This window comes from Amyelois transitella, chromosome 10 (assembly GCF_032362555.1).
Source record: "Amyelois transitella isolate CPQ chromosome 10, ilAmyTran1.1, whole genome shotgun sequence".
In the NCBI taxonomy this organism is placed as follows: domain Eukaryota; kingdom Metazoa; phylum Arthropoda; class Insecta; order Lepidoptera; family Pyralidae; genus Amyelois; species Amyelois transitella.
The window spans coordinates 1,577,209-1,595,771 of NC_083513.1; the positions used below are offsets into that span (position 1 = coordinate 1,577,209).

General features: G+C 36.6%; 2 protein-coding genes across 2 annotated transcripts; one reads left to right on the forward strand and one right to left on the reverse strand.

The window, feature by feature from the left end:
• The first annotated feature begins 29 nt into the window (after positions 1–29).
• LOC106136798 (ER membrane protein complex subunit 2) lies at positions 30–5,899 on the forward strand. The gene is made up of 7 exons (XM_013337443.1): positions 30–203; positions 625–741; positions 1,113–1,266; positions 2,509–2,652; positions 3,748–3,904; positions 4,511–4,606; positions 5,141–5,899. Exons 1-7 carry the CDS (start codon positions 170–172, stop codon positions 5,300–5,302), a joined length of 864 nt encoding a protein of 287 aa, XP_013192897.1. The 5' UTR covers positions 30–169; the 3' UTR covers positions 5,303–5,899.
• An 848-nt stretch (positions 5,900–6,747) lies between these two features.
• LOC106136799 (tRNA (guanine(10)-N2)-methyltransferase homolog) lies at positions 6,748–18,532 on the reverse strand. Its single transcript, XM_013337444.2, has 9 exons — positions 18,351–18,532; positions 17,891–18,265; positions 17,461–17,595; positions 17,059–17,248; positions 16,232–16,305; positions 15,428–15,566; positions 12,384–12,582; positions 11,420–11,584; positions 6,748–6,880 (listed from the first exon to the last, which is right to left on the reverse strand). Exons 1-9 carry the CDS (start codon positions 18,405–18,407, stop codon positions 6,754–6,756), a joined length of 1,461 nt encoding a protein of 486 aa, XP_013192898.1. The 5' UTR covers positions 18,408–18,532; the 3' UTR covers positions 6,748–6,753.
• Positions 18,533–18,563: the final 31 nt, after the last annotated feature.

An 18,563-nucleotide genomic window follows, 5' to 3' on the forward strand; every position in this document is an offset into this window, starting at 1 on the left:
GGCATTGGCTTTATTTAGTTAGTTTAGTGTCAATGTCAAGATTGTCAAGTCAAGCAGTGGGAGTGAATTTGTGATATATACATTTAGTCTAGTAAATTAAGCAATTTTTTAGTTACTTATTCATTGAGTTTAAATTATAATAAATATCTTCTTTATTTTGTACAATAAAATGTCGGAAAACTATGCAGACATGGATTTCAATGGTAAGCGTTTTTACTCAGTAATTTTGCAGTACTGTACCTATCAATTTATTTTAATCTTGATACTATGCTTTATGCATAGAAAGTATTTTTAATCAGTTAAAGCGAAACGTTAGTCAGTTTTGTTTGTTAATGTCCTTATTATTTACTTGCTGATGCCCGCAACTATGTTCGCGTGGCTGAACAATTTTTGTTAAAGTAGTTACTGCTTCATCAAGTGTCCATGAATCTGGACCATTTATCAGAAAATTTTATTACACAAAAGCACTTTTGTTAAGAGTTACTATAATTCCTAGCTAGGTTTAACTTGAATTGCTTGTTTTGTATTTGGTTTTCTGGTTTTATACTTCCCTAATTAACATAGGTATTATGTATATTAATATGTAATACTCATCATTCTCCTTGTATTCTTTTTTCATTACAGAGATTCGTGCATTGCTTCGCAAGTGGCGGGAAGGCAATGAGAGAAAGAGTGAAGAGATATTAGCAATAGATAAACAATTGGCCCAAGATAAATTTAAATTATTACCAGTCAATGAACGTAAGAATAAGCTCATTAGATTTCAACAAAATATTTATTATTCAATTTGAAATATTATCAAATTATTGAATGAAAACACAGATTGTTGGTTACATATTGACATAATTAATCATAAACACACCACTTGGACCACTTCATCACTTTCCCATGGATGTTGTAAAAGGCGACTAAGGGATAGGCTTACAAACTTGGGATTCTTTCTTCAGGCAATGGACTAGCAACCTGACCCTATTTAAATTTCAATTCTATCATTGAGCCAAACAGCTGAACACCTTTCAGTCTTTTAAAGACTGATGCTTCTGTCTTCCCCGCAAAAGATATAAACATGATTGTTTGCTCTGTTATGCATATAGATTTATTTAATTTTACAGAATACATAGTGCTGGAGCAAACATTCTATGCAGCGTTGGACTGCCACGCCTATGCTGATGCAGGATATATTTTAGCCATCCTGATGCAAGACTTTGCACCTGATAGTTTTCGTGTGTGCAAACACCATATTGCATTGTTGGAAGCTGAGGAAAAGTAAGTTTCTATATACATACATATAATCACGTCTATATCCCTAGCGGGGTAGACAGAGCCTACAGAGTACTACCTACCTCTTGTAAATACTGAATGACCACGTTCAGCTATTTGGCTTAATGACAGAATTGAGATTCAAACAGTGACAGGTTGCTAGCCCACCGCCTAAAAAAGAATCCTAAGTTTGTAAGCCTATCCCTTAGTCTCCTTTTACGACATCCATGGGAAAGAGATGGAGTGGTCCTATTCTTTTTTGTATTGGTGCCGGGAACCACATGACAAGTAAGTTTCTTTTTACATCTAAGTAAAATGTCTGTAAGGGCATGGAAACCCAATCTTTAAAGAAGGATGTTCGAAATGTGAATGCTGGGAATCCCACGAACAGCTCTCCCCACAGATGCTACTATCTTGAAAGAAACATCCAATCTCATGTTTCCACGACATGAAAAAATATTTATTTGGAAAGGAGAATAAATACAATTAAATTACAGAGGATAACAATGACATCTGCATAAGTTATTTAAGTGTCCATCTCCAGAAAAACATTTCTGGTGGTGGGCGTTGACATGTGCGCCTCCAAGACTCCTTGTTATCTTTGGCCACATAACTCGTTGCAACCCTGATAATAATTTTAAGCTTATTGTGTTGGGTCATGCCCCTTAGGTCAGATGAAGAGGTCATGAACAAACACCAATAAGATGGACGCCCATGATCAGGCAGAACTGTCACGGGCCCCAACCTCCAGAAGGCTATAGAGTAGGTGCAAGACGGACTGCCTGGAGTGCCTTCATTAATAGTTTATGGTGTTCACAAATTTGTCATGAGAATTGAGAAACGTAGAAGAAGAAGGAAACGTCTTTATCTCTAACAGTATAGACAATAGTCGCAATGAAGGCTGCAAACATCTAATTTAGATATATCACGTAAAATAAGAAGAGTATGTGGCCTTTCAGTCTTCAAGACTGTTGGCTCTCTACCTTGCAAGGTATACATATAGATAGTATACATATATGTAAATACTAGAGGCCGCCCGCGACTTCGTCCGCATGGAAACCCTATCAATCCCGCGGGAACTCTGGGATAAAAAGTAGCCTATGTGTTATTCTGGGTCTTCAGCTACCTACATACCAAATTTCATGGTAATCGGTTCAGTAGTTTTTGCGTGAAAGAGTAACAAACATCCATACAAACTTTCGCCTTTATAATAGTAGTAGGATATATACATATATATTTAATCCCCAGATATGACACAGCATTGAAACACCTGAACAGCATGATTGAAATGGATGAAACAAATGCTGCTATCCGTAAGAGGCGGGTCACCATCTTCAAAGCGCAAGGGTTGATTGTAGAAGCTATCAAAGAATTGGTGGATTATTTAAAAAAGTAAGTATATGTATATGTATGTTTAGGTAATACATCGCAGGCAAGGGTTATGAGAGGTAATTTAAAAATTTATAGAATAACAACAAACTTTACTTTGGACTACTAGCTGTGCCCGCGAGTCCGTCCGCGTGGAATAGTTATTTTAGGCATCATTCCTGAAGGGTAAATAATTTTTAATAATTGTAGCGTGATTTTATATAGCCTAAAGCCTTCCTCGATAAATGGTCTATTCAACACAAAAATAATTTTTCAATTCGAACCAGTAGTTCCTCAGATTTGGGCGTTCAAACAAACTCTTCAGCTATATAATATTAGTATAGATTATTGCAATTTTTAAAAGAGCGTGGAGAGCGCCAGCTATTGACACGGGATCCGGTGAGTGGCCGCTTGAGGATAGCGATCTACTTAACTTGGTGAGTGAAGATCAAAGATCCGAAGCGCGCGCGCGGTTGTATAGGGGGACGCACGGGAGACCATAGTGGCACGAAGTGACAAAAGCTGTGACGAATCTACATAAAATAACACTGTAACCAACTTACATGTCTTGAAAGATATTGACAAAAATCGATATGGGGGATCTACATTACATACATACATACCTATATGTAGGTATGTTTATATACCTACGTAGACAGTGCCGACAGTCTTGAGAGACTGATAAGCCATATTCAGCTGTTTGGCTTGATGATAGAATTGAGATTCAAATAGTGACAGGTTGCTAGTCCATCACGTAAAAGAAGAATCCCAAGTAAATAAGCCTGTCCCTTAGTCGCCTTATATCTATATATATAACAAAAGAAATCAAAACATTTTGTTTTTTAATAGAATTAGAATAGATTTATTTTCAAAATTGGATACAAGGTATCACTTATTGATGTCACATCACTTAAATCTAATTGTATCTACTACCGCTTCGGAGCAGCGGCAAAACAAACTACACTGCAGATGCTAAAATTTCTGTTTGTCTGTCTGTATGTTTGTACAGATTGTACTCTCATCACGCGTATAACCTTTGCTCCCATTTGAGTGTGGTTTTCTCAGATATCTCCATTGTAAAATAATTTCTTTGTAAAAAAAAATATATATATTTTTCAGATTCATGTCAGACTCGGAAGCCTGGCAAGAGCTGTGCGAGCTGTACCTGGAGGTGCAGGAGTACTCCCGCGCAGCCTTCTGCGCGGAGGAGCTCCTCCTGCATCAGCCCCACAACCATCTGATGCACCAGCGGCTCGCAGACATCCGGTACACCATGGTATGAAACAGACATACATACAGACATATAATCATGTCTATATCAATTGCAGGGTAGACAGAGCCAACAGTCTTGAAAATACCGGTTGGCCACGTTCAGCTGTTTGGCTTAATGAAAGAATTGAAATTCAAATAGTGATAGGTTGCTAGCCCATCGCCTAAAAGAAGAATCCCAAGTTTATAAGCCTGTACCTTAGTCGCCTTTTACGACATCCATGGGAACGAGTGGCCCTTTTCTTTTCTTTTATTGGTGCCGGGAGCCACACGGCTCTGTATGAAATAGGTTTATTTTTTAAACAGGATACAAGGTGTTGCTTATTGACGTCAACATAACGTAAGTCCTTTATATTTACTACCGTTTCCGAAGCGCATGTGTAGAAGTGGGTGGGGTGTTTCACATTATGTTAAGCTCGGGCAACACATGTTTATCATTAATATCATTAATATAATTCTCCGTGTTGTTAATTTTTAATAAGCGGTTTTCTGAGAAAACCTCATTCGAATTGGAGCAATTGTTTTCGTGTGATGAGAGTACAAACATATAGGCAGACAGGCTTTATACACACTATATCGATATGTAAGTCTCACAAATATAAATAAATTGCAGGGTGGCGTGGAAAATATGGAGCTAGCCAAGGCGTACTACTGTCAAGCTTTGAAACTAAACCCAGACAACATGCGGGCACTGTTGGGGCTATTTTTGGTATGTTATTCTTACATTGATTAAATTAAGGACGTCCTGGTAAAGGGTCAGGTCAAAAGTACCTACTCGAAACCGTCGAGCTTGTATGAAGAGAGTTATGATGAAGCGAAGGAAGTATGCAGAAATGGTGGCAAGTGGAAAGATGTCTCTGCCTACCCCTCCGGGAAAGAGGCGTGATTTTATGTATGTATGTTTTTATTCTTACAGTATGTAGCGGCCGTCCAGCCTCCATGGACAGACAGACAGACACTTTGACTTGACATTTTAGATTAACAAAGCTGACTGAGAGACTGATGCAAAAAAGGAAATTTGACTAAGACGACAATAACACACGACGCCTTGTTGTAAAAAAAAAGTGGTTTTATTCAGACACGACCTATCAGACCCGTTCACAGTACTACCATGTTTTATAGGTTAAAAAACCATGTTTCAGTAAACCGTAAACGCGGAATAATTTAATCATTGGGAAGCAATCAAAAGTAATATACGTAAATTCGGACTAAGGGAAAATTCTAACGGGACCTTCTTTCGCAGGTGACAAACAACCTCCTCAACCACTACAAGTCGTCAGGCAACAGCTCCAAACGCAAAGAGGTATGGCGTCTCTGCCAGTGGGCTCAGTCGCGGGCTACGCGCAAACAGACTCCCCACACGCCGCTCGCCAACATGATGCTGGCGTTAGCTATCACTGACTAAATGTTACAGTGATAATGATGATAATAACATTTTTATTTAACATTTTGGTAACCATAGAAATATGTATATATATAGGTGGAAATGTTATTAGGGCGTGAACAGCGTGCCTAAATTAAGACTCAAGAGTCTTAACTGGAAACAGTATATACCTAAGTATCTAATTTAAACCAGAGACTGCATAAGCGTGAGATTTGTAACGAGGGATTTTTCATTTTTTAAAAACTTAATTTCAACGCCCCCTCCACGTCAGAGCAGTTAGAACCACACCTAATTCTAAACATGACCCGGCACATAAGTTGAACCAAAAAATGCCTAATGACACTAGCGTTAGCTATTATTCAATGTTATTTGTTTCAAACAATTTTTGTGACTTTGTCTCATCATTCCGTTCTGTGGTTGCAACACAGCCTGCAATTTTATGTAATAAAATTAATTTAAGTTATATTAGTGATATGTATAAGGACAAAGAACGCCTTTATTAGAAGAATTATTCTTTCAATATAATATCCCTTTGTTTGTTACATATTGTATGATTTTATTTAAATTTAAAGATGGAAATGGATATCAACTATTATTTGATTAAACATAATATGTTAAGTTTATTATTTAATTTTACCAAATAAGAGGTTTGTTTGTTAATACTAACAAGAGTGGGCTTATACTACACTACTATTTACGGTTTCATATAACAATACACACATAAATATCATCACGTCTATATCCCTTGCGGGGTAGACAGAGTCTACAGTCTTGAAAAGACTGATAGGCCACGTTCCGCTGTTTAGCTTGATGATAGAATTGAGATTCAAATAGTGATAGGTTGCTAGCCCATCGCCTTAAAGAAGAATCCTAAGTTTATAAGCCTGTAGCGGGCGCGATGATTCGGCTCGACCGCCACCAAAGAGAAGATAATTATACATCTTTGACATAAAGGACTTGACATTAAAAAAAAATGTTTACTAACCTATTCGGCCGGTTTTCAACATGTTTTGTCCTAGCGATGTATCTAGATAAAAAATTCTTCGTCATAGTTACAGTCAATAGACGAACATATCGATAAAGACTTATTTAGATTTTCAAACACATGTTTGTTTATTATTAAGGGTGGAAGGTAATGGGAAAGGTCGGAGTGAGAAGGCCTAGACGAATGTATCTTGATCATATTAAGGACGTCCTGGCAAAGGGACAGGTCAAGAGTACCGGAAACCGCTGAGCTTGCATGAAGAGAGTTATAAATTGTGGATGAAGCGAAAGAAGTATACAAGAGATCGTGGCAAGAGGAAAGATGTAGTCTCTGCTTACCCCTCCGGGAAAAAGCCGTGGTTTTACGTATGTATGTATGTAGTTAGTTAATATATAAGTAAGCTGTACGTCGCCTTTCAGCCTTTTCAAGACTATTCGATGTCTACCCTGCCAGTATGTACGTCAATTATTAAAACACCATATCATTATCAGTCAAGTTTATTAACATGAAGATGCCGCGTCTGAGGTCTCCAGGGCGCGTTGGCAGCAAGCTCTTCAGCTTTACGCTCTCTCCTCTCACGGCGGGACTGCTCGCCCATTGCGAAGTATTTCTCTCTGAAAATACAAATAAATATATACAGAACAGGTTGAGTTAGCATTGAAAGTAAATTCGAAACATGTGTTACGAGATACTAACTCAACGATACTCTATCTTATAATAAATACTTATCAACATCCAATACCCAGGCTAATTAGAAAAACTCTTCTGTTACTGAGCGAGTGACAGACAACGCACAGCTCAAACGGCTGGGTCTTGGAAAGTAATAAATAATAAATGTTTATTGTCTCACCATAATCACAAAAAAGTTTACAAATAAAAGTTACAAAAATAACTTAATTGGTAGGTATTACGAAAAAGGATTATGGTGGGTTGATACCTAAACTAGGAAGTATCCTGTATCTTAGGATATCAACCCTCCACCCCATTAAATGTATAAATAAAAAAGAAACAGACTTACATAATTTTGCAAACAATGTGATTAAAAATTGTGGTTAGAAATTGTAGTAATCACATTTTGTCAACTTTTTTCATTAATATATAATAATATTTTTCATTAATATAATAAAATATAATGTGATTAAAAATTTTAAACTACCCTAACACCAGATTTATAAGGCGCAGGCACCTCGTAAACAAGTGAGTTATACTCGTACGCTGCGCTGTACATGCCTACACTTGCTAATACAAAAGAATGGCGATAAGGACGTAGTTCGACAACTACAACTGTGGACTAAGGCAATTTTTTACTTTTTTAATTTTATTATAATTATGACACACGTCTAAGAATGTTTTCAGTATCGGTATAAGACAATTTATTTAGCGCACTCTTCATCTTAGATATTAGTGTAGATTTATTCATTTTATAAATTTTACAATTTTTATGTAAGTTGTTGAAATATCTATATAGAAATGGTCCCGTGTAGCAAGTCTGTCGACGAGCAAGAGTTGTGAACAATCTAGGCAAAGAAGTGAATAGTCGTCTTTTACTAGTAGGTACCAGCGACGGGTCAATTGTTTTATGGTGACGGAGTATAGAGTTAGCAATAAACAGTTGTCTGACTGTAAGAAACCCAGTCTCTTTGTATAACTTGAGGGTTGGGTGTTTTCTGGGTTTGCTAAACATAACCTTGATTACTGCCCTTTGTGCTCTTTCTAACTCAATGAGATGGGATGTGGCAGCTCCTCCCCACACCGGGATACAATAAGTCAAAATCGATTGACAGAGAGCATAATAAATCCTAGTGATGAGGGTTTGGTCTGCAGAGTCTCTCAAGTTTCTGAATATGTGGAGCAGTTTTCGGACTCTCTTACCAAGATTTGATATGTGTGGGGCCCAATTAAGATTTCGATCCATAATAACGCCTAGATATTTGTGTGTGTTGGTTTCCTCTAAAACGGGACAACTACATGAGGATGGTAGGAGGTTATATGACAGGCAACCTCTAGAGTGGCACTTTAAATCAAAATGGTCGGGTGGCTTTGTGGCACTACAAGTTCTAAAGCAAATGTATTTTGTTTTAGTCACATTGATTGTTAGAAGGTTGTTGTCTAACCAGTCAACTACCTTCTGGAGGCCCTCTTCAGCATACTTTTTGACTTGGTCCCACGTCTTACCCCAGAAAATAAGAGAAGTGTCGTCGGCAAAAACGATCAAACTACCATTATCCATTTGCAATTTGCATAAGCTGTTAATATAAATCAGAAAAAGTGTTGGACCCAGTGTGCTGCCTTGGGGAATTCCGTATGTGACCGTTGAACTAGAGCTATACATGTTGGAGACTTTAACAATTTGGCTACGATTGGTCAGATAGTTTTTAAACCAGCTGAGTGCTGAACCCCTGATCCCAACATTCTCCAGCTTTGATAGTAGCAGTGGAATGGATACAGTGTCGAAGGCCTTCTTAAGATCCAGGAAAGTTACGAGACACCTATCACCTTTGTCAAGGGATTTAGCAACTATTTCAGTCAGACTAGTAACAGCATCCTCTGTATTTTTACCACTTCGAAAACCGAATTGATTATTTGCTAATAGTCCTTTGCTATCCAAAAAATTTGTTAAACGGATGCAAACTATCTTCTCTAGAATTTTACTGATTATGCTCAGTAAAGAGATAGGCCGATAGTTCGACACTGAATCCACTCCACCACCCTTATAAACTGGGACTACGACGGCCTTTTTGAATATGGTAGGGAATATTCCTTCGGCCATACTGAGGTTGCACAAGTGAGCTATCATACTGCACAAAATAGCACGTGAGTTTGTTATAACAATAGCAGGTATTGAATCGATGCCCGGCGCACTATTCTTTTTGAGCTTACTTATTATTTTGTAAACTTCAGCAAAATCTGTAGGAAACATAAACATTGTTGGTCCGGACTCAGGAGATGAGCATTTAGTCGCGAGCTGAACCTCCGTTGTTTTCAGTTTGCTCAAGATATCAGACGCGAGTTCCCCCCCAATCGATGAGAAGAAGTTGTTAGCGAGGTCAAGGGATGCTTTTGGTGAGGGCATCAAGTCCAATAAAGAATCAGCCTGAGAACGGTTGCATTTAATGTTACACATGTCCTTAACGACTTCCCAGGTACCTTTGTTATTCTTAAAATTCTCATTAAATTTATTTTTATAGTAATTAGTTTTCAAAGCTTTGGCAGTTTGATTACAGACATTACGATATTTGATGTACTGGGATTTTAGATCACTATTATTGGGACTTTTTTTTAACAATAGATGCATCCTATTTCTTGTCCGAAAACATTTTATTATACCTGGCGTAATCCAAGGCTTGAGTGGTCTATTTCTTTTTTTGAATGTCAGTGAAGTTGTGTGCTTAGCTATAAGTTCTTGCAAGGTTTGAATAAGCGTATTGGCAGCTGTTTCCGGGTCAGTCATTTCCAAGAATGGTTTCCAGTCCGTATTATCAATGGCTTCTTTTAATGCCTGGAAGTCGGTTTTAGTTCTACTCAAGACATTTATTGTTTCCGTATAACGTGCTATGGACGATGAAATTGACAAAAAAAGTGTACAGTGATCTGTAATATCTAAGTCAAGGATGTAACTTTGAAAAGTACCAACAAGTTTGCACATGATGTGGTCAAGGCATGTTTTTCCGTGCGTAGGGACATTGATAGTTTTTAGCAAACCATGGGAACCAATAATCTCCAAATAATCTCTTACTAGTTGACTATTTGTGTTAAGAGTGTTAATATTAATGTCGCCAATGATAACAATATTTCTAGATCTAGTTGTGGTTAACAGGGTGTCTAGAGAATCGAGAAAAGGAGTAGGGTCTTTAAAACAGTCGGGACGATAAATGCCAAAAATGGTCATATTCCCTACCTTAGCCGACAGGCAGTTCGCCTCTTTTAAGTTTATTTCCTGGACAGAAGCCTTTATAGAATTATTGATATATATAATTACGCCATCGTTCTGATTATAACTTCTCTTAGTATAAAAAACAGAGAAACCGTCTATTGTAGGAGGAACGGAAGACTCATCACACCAGCATTCGGTAAGAACTATAAAATGTATTTTAGTCCTTAATTTAGTAATACAGATCAAGAGACTATCAAGATTTTTGTTAGCGCTTCTTATGTTTAAGGAAATTATATTGAATCGACTATTATGAGTGGAGAGATTTGCAAGGTCCGCTTCAAGATCATTAAGATCAATTTGCTTACAAGAAGCAGTACACGCCTTGTCTATATCATCAGATAAGTTTTGACTATCCATTTTTCACAACCCTGGTAAGGTCCACTTCTATAAGATGATATATTAATGAAGAAATATATTTTTTAAAACTACGTTTAAAACAGTTCAAGAAATAAAAATGAAGAATGCTAGAAGTTATCACATAAATAAATGCATGATACCGAGCAACATGTAAAAAATTGTATATATGTAATATAATGTATTCTCGAGACAAAGATGTGTCTTTAGAAGTAAGGTAAGAATTTGTTTTTGTATTATGGTAAGTTATAACATAATGGTACCTCATTACAATGCATGTTGACAATTCTGGTACAGATAGCTTAAAGGTGACACAAATAGATACATATTTTTTAGGACGCTTCGGTACAAATATTGTGAACTTAATACTATAAATATTCAGTGTTCCATTAATCAGTAACAAATCTAGTCATTTGGATTTCAATTGCTGAAGTTGGTCTTCGGATTTGACTAGGATGTACGGATCTCCTTGCTTTTTTCGGAGATAGACGAGTCCGTTTGAGGTCCAACAGTAGTCATAGCCCACAGATTTACGAAACTCACGTGCAAAGTAAGTAAAGCCAGACTTGAAATTTGGAATCTACGTTCTTTATGTGGTCTACAGGTGCATTAAGCGAAAATTTACAGAAATTCCCGCGGGAATGGGACGTAACGTTGAAAGGCTGAAAGGCCACGTTCAGCTTTATGGCATGATACGAGTAGATTTGACATTCAAAAAGTGAAAGGTATATAACCCAAAGCCAGAAGAAGAATCCAAACTTTATTACTCTTGAATGACTTTTACAATCGTCACACACTATATTTTTTCCTCGCAACTAGACCATGGAAGTTACATTTCATAAAATTTATAAAAAAAAAAACTTACCTAAAATTCACCCCTTGATGGGTCTCCCCGGGCGATGTGACGTCATCACTGATCTTCTCATACGTCAGCAGTCTGCGTGACGTCAGCTTTGACAGAACCTGTTCCGAGTTCGCCACCAGGGAGAGGCAAGGGTGGCGCGGTAGCTGGGATTCTGAGTATTCATCCCTGTTAAAAAAAAGTAGTAAGCACTTCATCATATTAATATTAGGTCCATACATATGAAATTGACGTTTGGTATAGGAGGAACAAAAAGTCCAATAATTTTTAATATAATACCTATTTTTTTTTCTTTCGCCAAAGTAAGAACCCTTATAATCTATGTTTATTTGCCTCTACTAAAAAAAACCATGAACCAATTAAATCTTTGAAGGCGGTTTGGACTGCCGTGTCTGAATTGAATATTTGGAAAAAATGGTAATCTGTTTAAGCAAGGTCCGGGGAGTACGGTGGATGTCTTAGACATTCCAGTTGAAGCTTCGTCTGTTTGAAAGTAGACCCAGGGGAAGACCTCGTCAAACAACGCTTCGGATTCAAGTTAATGGAAAGAGAAAAGGCTTTGCTTAATAATGAGATAAACAAAGGTTTTCATAGGATAAACAATATATTCTCCTAACTTTGGATAATTTGGATAAAAGAAGTTGTCGTTATTGAAAAAATGCTGCAGTGCAGTTTGTTACCGCTTCCTCATGCACTGATGCTTTGAAAGCGGCTGTAAACTTAGTTTTCAGTAATTTTTTTTGACGTCAATCAATGTTGTGAAAACAAAAAATATGACAATTATTAAGTGAAGTTTAAAATGTCCCATAACAATGAATATTATTTTTTTTTAATTTGAACCTTATCAAGAAATATTGCATGCTCATAATACAAAACATCTGAAAGGACATAGTAAATGATCCTCGCAAATAATTGCATCACGAAAAATTCAATTGAATGTACCTATATCTTCATACAAATATCATACCTAACCATAGGATACCAGCAGACCATCCTTCCTCCCAACCTTAGATGCTTCGCCGCGAAGTTCAACAGATCTCCGTACATTTCCGGGATCCCGTACTCTACTTTAGAAGGGATGTGGTTGACGAGGTGCGCCTCCGACAGCGTGTAGTTGTCTCTGTCTATCCCGATCTTCTCAGTTGGCTCTCGAACGCCATACGGAGCTGTTTTAAAAATTACATAATATTTGACTTTAATGTATTTTTTTATATGTCTTGTGGTTTCCGACACTTTAAAATAGACCCACTCCATATATTTCCAATGGATGTCGTAAAAGGCGACCAAGAGATTGGCTTCAAAAACTTGGGATTCCCCTTGTGAGGTGGGGCTTGTGGTGGGTGGGCTAGCAACCAGGCACTATTTGAATTTCATTTACATGATAAAGCCATACAGCTAAGTGTGGCCTTTCAGTCTTTTCAAGACAGTTGGTTGTGTCTACCCCGCAAGGGAAATATGTATGTGTGTGTTCACAGCACACACAGTGAAGATAATGCTCATGTGTCTTCATAATTTATTAAAAGATCTCTCAGTGACATGATATGTATAGAGCAATTTTATTTTCAAAATATAAACTTATATTAACATATATAAAACATATATTAATAAGCCTAAAACATCATCATCATCTTTAGAATGACCTAGGAAAATGAACATACATACATACATATAATCACGTCTATATTCCTTGCGGGGTAGACAGAGCCAACAGTCTGGAAAAGACTGATCCACGCTCACCTGTTTGGCTTCATGATAGAATTAACCCTTTGACCGCCATAAGCAAAACCGACAAACGTGTCACCGACGCCACGGGTACTTTTTGCGAAAACGGCGGCACTTTGAGGATAGGGTTGGGTAAATAGTTATCGAAAAAATATTAAAAAAAAACGAACCTTATTTATTCCTTGTTTAATTTTTCCCGTTACCACACATAAACATCAAACAATACATATTACTTGATTTTAACCAAAAATAATGCAATTCAAATATATAAACACATAAAAAAAACCTTTTAAATGATTTCAATGACATCGATTTTTCACATCACTAGGCGACTCCTTTAGTCGTCCGTGGCGTCAGTGGTGTATCTTTTCGGAGATAATTTATTAAATCGATAGTGTTGTCCACGAGCACGATAAAATTATGATAGCGGTAAATTTCGATTACCTACTTAGTAGTGTAATTTTATCTAATTAGTTCCAGCGGAAAATTTGATCACATTACACCAGTAGGTACAGCAAATTTTGACATCGCAACACTTTTTTTGAATAAAGACAAAACCAATTTTACCTATATAAGTACCCACTTACATAAAAAAAGTATTTTGTTCCATTATAGATTTGTAGGCCTTTGCTAACCAAATCAATAAATATATAAATAAAAGTCAAAAATTAAGTTTTTGACTTTTATTTATATATGTATTGTCTTACTTAACAACACCAACAAAAACTCTCCACTCCTTCCGGAATTGCAATAAGATCGTCATTTTCCATCGTAAAGTTAATTTTATCCACAGGAAATGCTACATACAATATGAATATAAACCAACAAATGATTCACGGGTATTTCGATATATTTTATTTATTTTTCTACCCACATCTTGCAAGCACTAGTCGATAAATTGCTTTCGCTTCTGACGTCACAAGCGGGCGCCTAAAGGTGTCCGTGGCGTATAGGGGACGTTAATTGTAAAATTATCTAGAAACGTCCGTAATTTTAATCGATAAAATGAAGGTATATAATTATAATATTGAGATTTTACGAAAAAGATGAATAATTTCGTTACTTAATAATTATTTATGATGCTAAATATTTAGAGGTTTAGGAAATTAATATATTATTATTTATTATTATTATATATAATATAATAATATTAATTAATATAAAACACTCTTGTATACGAAACTTCAACAACATTAATATTTATTTATTACCGACGATTAACAATTATTACAGAGCTATATTGAGTGGTATTGATTGTTCTTCTTCCGTTTCTTCTCCTTCACTTTCACTTTGGATTGGTACAAATTCTATGACTTGGTCCAAATCAGGGTCCCCTCTCAACAATCTTATAAGATTTAAAATTTGCGGATATGCATTTGAACGTTTGTGTTCCGGCAAACGCTCTAATTCAAAAGCCACCAACCTTGCAAAGTCTTCATTCCTTTTATCGGACGGTCTTCTATCGTCGAAATTAACATCGGGCAAATGACGAGTAGAATAAGAAATATTTCCTTCTTTTGTAGTTTTTCTGTACACCATAGTGTCTGTAATAGTATATTCTGTTTGTGTCTGCTTATTATTAGAATTTTCTGTTTCTCTATACTTTCTTTTACGACTTGAGAATCCGAATAATATCGACGGCGAAGATGGCCTCTCTTCTTCCATATTTAGGCAATGACAGTACTACGACTAGTTCAGATCTCATATAACTGAGAGCAATAGAAACATGCTTCAATGAATACCCACTACAATAACATAAGGAACATTAAATGTAGGTACTTGTAAAAAAAACTACAATTTCCCATCACTACGCGACACTTAAAGGTGTCGTTGGCGCTACTTGATAGTGTATTTTCATTAAATTTTAGGTAATTGTAAATTAAGCTTTAAATGGGTGTTTTTATATTTTTTCTTCATTCCGCCTCGGTTAAACCAAAGTTTGACGAATAATCAAGCTACCTATCGATATTATTTCAATAAGATTAGTATTAAAGTAAAGTTTTTTTTTGTTTGAATGTGATACGAATCTCGGCTACTTAAGAAGTCGTCGGCGTCTCAAGACAGTTTCCGCTGGACGCCTAAAGGTGTCCACGGCGGTCAAAGGGTTAAGATACACAGTGACAGGTTGCTAAGCCCATCACAATAAAAGAAGAATCTCAAGTTTATAAGTCTATCCCTTAGTCGCTTTTTACGACATCCATAAGAAAGAGATGGAGTGGTCCTACTCTTTTTTTATTGGTGCCAGGAACCACACGGCACAGGAAAATGAAAATGATGGTAAATACTGACGGTCAGTGACAATGGCGTCGAAGGTGAGGTCAGGCCTCCACATGGGCAGTGAGAAGTCGCTGACCGCGACGTCCAGGTAGCGGTGTTCAGTGCCATACTGTCGCATGTTACTGCGAATGCTCTCGTCATTAGTGCGGACCTGAATACATACAAACATATAGAATATAACATCCATGGGAGAGATATGACCATGATACAAAATATGCATAAATCAATAATTTAAAAACTAAGTTATTTTAATTGTAACTTTCTTAAAATGAATATTAAATGAGCTAACACGACCCGATATAGAGATAGATATCAAGTTAGATAAGAAGTACGGAAGGGAAATTTGCATTAAAAACCAGAATGTGATCCATACATACATATAATCACGTCTATATCCTTTGCGGGGTAGACAGAGCCTAATAGTCTTGTAGAGACTGATAGGCCACGTTCAACTATTTGGCTTTAAGATAGAACTGAGATTCAAATAGTGGCAGGTTGCTAGCCCGTCGCCTAAAAGAATCCCAAGTTTATAAGCCTACCCCTCAGTCGCCTTTTACGACATCCATGAGAGATGGAGTGGTCCTATTCTTTTTTCTATTGGTGCCGGGAACCACACGGCACACATCCACTCATTAAGGAATTACTTAACTTGTTATATTTCTTTTTTTATGAGCAATAAATAGTTTACAAACAAACAAACTTGTACTAATAGAGAAGAGAACTTCAGAAATAAAAATTAGATTCAGGAATAAATGGTAGAAGTCAATAAATGTATATCAGGCAACCCTTTACCGCTTGAAATACATACATTGTTACCTTTTGGCCAACGCGGGTCGGTCGCGTCCTCCCGTGGAGCATCATGAAGTCGATGTCTGATCCCCACACATACCCTACAAGTGAAAAAGACAGCTATAATCGCTATCACTTCACTATCATCACTATCACTTCAGTATCATTTCACTATCACTTCAGTATCATTTCACTATCATTTCACTATCACTTCACTACATTATAAAGTCCTCCTATTTTCTCTGTCTGTATGTAAGACCAAACCTCAGAAAGTTGTGGACGGATTTTGTTCCTGTTTGAAATATTTGATCAGCTAATGTGTAAGGTATGTGAAAATTTTCGCAATATCTTTTACACATGTAGGTACAAAAAGCTTTAAAGCCCGGAATGCAATAAGTCACTCCGTTAAAAATCAGGATGAGAGAGCTACCAGTCTTCCGAGTCAATGGCGTGCAATCAAATGGTGCCGTGTGGTTCCCAGTACAAAAAAGAATAGGACCACTCCATCTCTTTCCTATGGATGTCGTAAAAGGCGACTATGGGATAGGATACTTATAGGGATACTTGGGATTCTTTTTTTAAGGCGATGGGCTAGCAACCTGTCATTATCGAATCTCAATTCTATCATTGAGCGAAATAGCTGAGCATGGCCTATCAATCTTTTCAAGACTGTTGGCTCTGTTTACCCGGCAAGGAATATAAAATAAACGTGATTATATGTATGTAGCGTTGTACGTTTAATTAGGTATCCTTAGTGATCTTCTAAGCTTTCTAATCAACCAAAATATTCAGCTGTACCTTTGGTGGATCAGTCAGTTTCTTCAATAATTTACAAATAAAACAGTGTTTCTCACCACCAAAATGTGCAGCAGCAACCAATAAAGAGCCAGAGCCAACAAACGGATCCAGCACTATATCTCCGTTGCGCACCTTAGCCTGATTCGCCATGATGATCGCCAGCTGCGCGTCCATGCTGGTATTGCCGATGAATTGGCGCTTCTTCAGCGAGTATGCCTGGATAAGGTCGCGTTGGCCATCTGCTATCTTGAAAAAAAAAATTTTTTTTTAATTAGATGCTTTTAGAAATTTGAATTTAAAAAAAATATTTTTAAATTCAAATTTCTAAAAGCATCTTATGGAAGGAGATAGTACTAGTAAACTAAAAAAGGGCAAGTTATCAACTGAAAACGTATCTCTTTGTGAATGAATTGTACCATAGACTAAATGCTTTCATATAAATAAGTTGTATTACTTACCAGTCTGCCAAAAAAGAGATCATGTGGCTGTTCCGGGACATTGTTTGGGTCCGACCCGTAGAACTCCAAATAACACAATTTTATGTCTGGATTATTTAGTTTCACCGGCCCTTCTAGTGGCAAGTAACTAAAAGACTGAAAATGGGAATAAATTAAAAAAAAATTACTGGTGTTAATTCGAAAAAGGTTTCAGACATTCAAAAGTAAAAATACCTGAATTCAGGGGATATTTGACCCTCTAATATGAATATTTAAGTAAGAGAGCTAAACAGAAAAATGGAGTACAATAGAAGTTGTACAACTTGTTGTTGCTTATGCATTAAAGTGTTTTGTTATATGGCAATTTATTTTCTTTATTTTAAATGGCTACTTTTCAGTTATCATGATATGAACACAAGCTGCATAGTGAATTTACTATATAAACACTCACCTCAATTTTTGCCACTTTCTCCTTCATTGAGAAATGTTTACAAAATGTCTCAACTTCAACTTTGAAGGTCTTGTCTGCAGGACAACAGCCTTCTATAAGTTCCCTTGGGCAGGTACTATTCTCAACATCCGAGTTCACTTCTAACCATTGTCCTGTTTTATTTTGCAAAGCATTTTTCAAGTTTGAATGTAATTGGGCTTCTGTTTTTGCTCTGGACCAGAGTTCAATACAATTTTTTAAAAGTACTGATCTAGAGGCGATCTTCTTCACACATTCTTCAGACGGTAAGTCTACAATCCAATAGGGTTTCTGAACGCACGGTCTTTCAATGAACTTCATAGGAATGTTGAATAAAGAAATTATGCTTTGAATTTCCTGTAAATTTAAGACAGATTAAGTAACAAATACGACAAAATATTTAATCCAAAAGTGAATATCTATGAACATGAAAAAAACTTACAGCATGACGAAAATCGACATGTTCATGAGCAAACCACATTAAATAACGACGCCACATTTTTGTCTTGTGATGCGAACTAAATAATTACCTCCATAAAGAGATTTATAGACATATTTTGAAAAGGAAAACAATAAACATAACCTCAAACCACGCAGTGTTGTGGTAATGACAGTGACAAACCGGTCTGATTTTACTACACAAATATAACAATAT

Excerpts from the sequence above, each read along its gene's own strand:
- LOC106136798 (XM_013337443.1), top strand. The coding sequence starts at position 170 with ATGTCGGAAAACTATGCAGACATGGATTTCAATG. Across the intron at positions 1,267-2,508 it reads TTGTTGGAAGCTGAGGAAAA|ATATGACACAGCATTGAAAC; the intron begins GTAAGTTTCTAT and ends TTTAATCCCCAG. Across the intron at positions 4,607-5,140 it reads CACTGTTGGGGCTATTTTTG|GTGACAAACAACCTCCTCAA; the intron begins GTATGTTATTCT and ends CTTCTTTCGCAG.
- LOC106136799 (XM_013337444.2), bottom strand. The coding sequence starts at position 18,407 with ATGTGGCGTCGTTATTTAATGTGGTTTGCTCATGAACATGTCGATTTT. Across the intron at positions 17,249-17,460 it reads ATCTCTTTTTTGGCAGACTG|ATAGCAGATGGCCAACGCGA; the intron begins GTAAGTAATACA and ends TTTTTTTTCAAG. Across the intron at positions 6,881-11,419 it reads CATCAAGGGGTGAATTTTAG|AGAGAAATACTTCGCAATGG; the intron begins GTAAGTTTTTTT and ends TTGTATTTTCAG.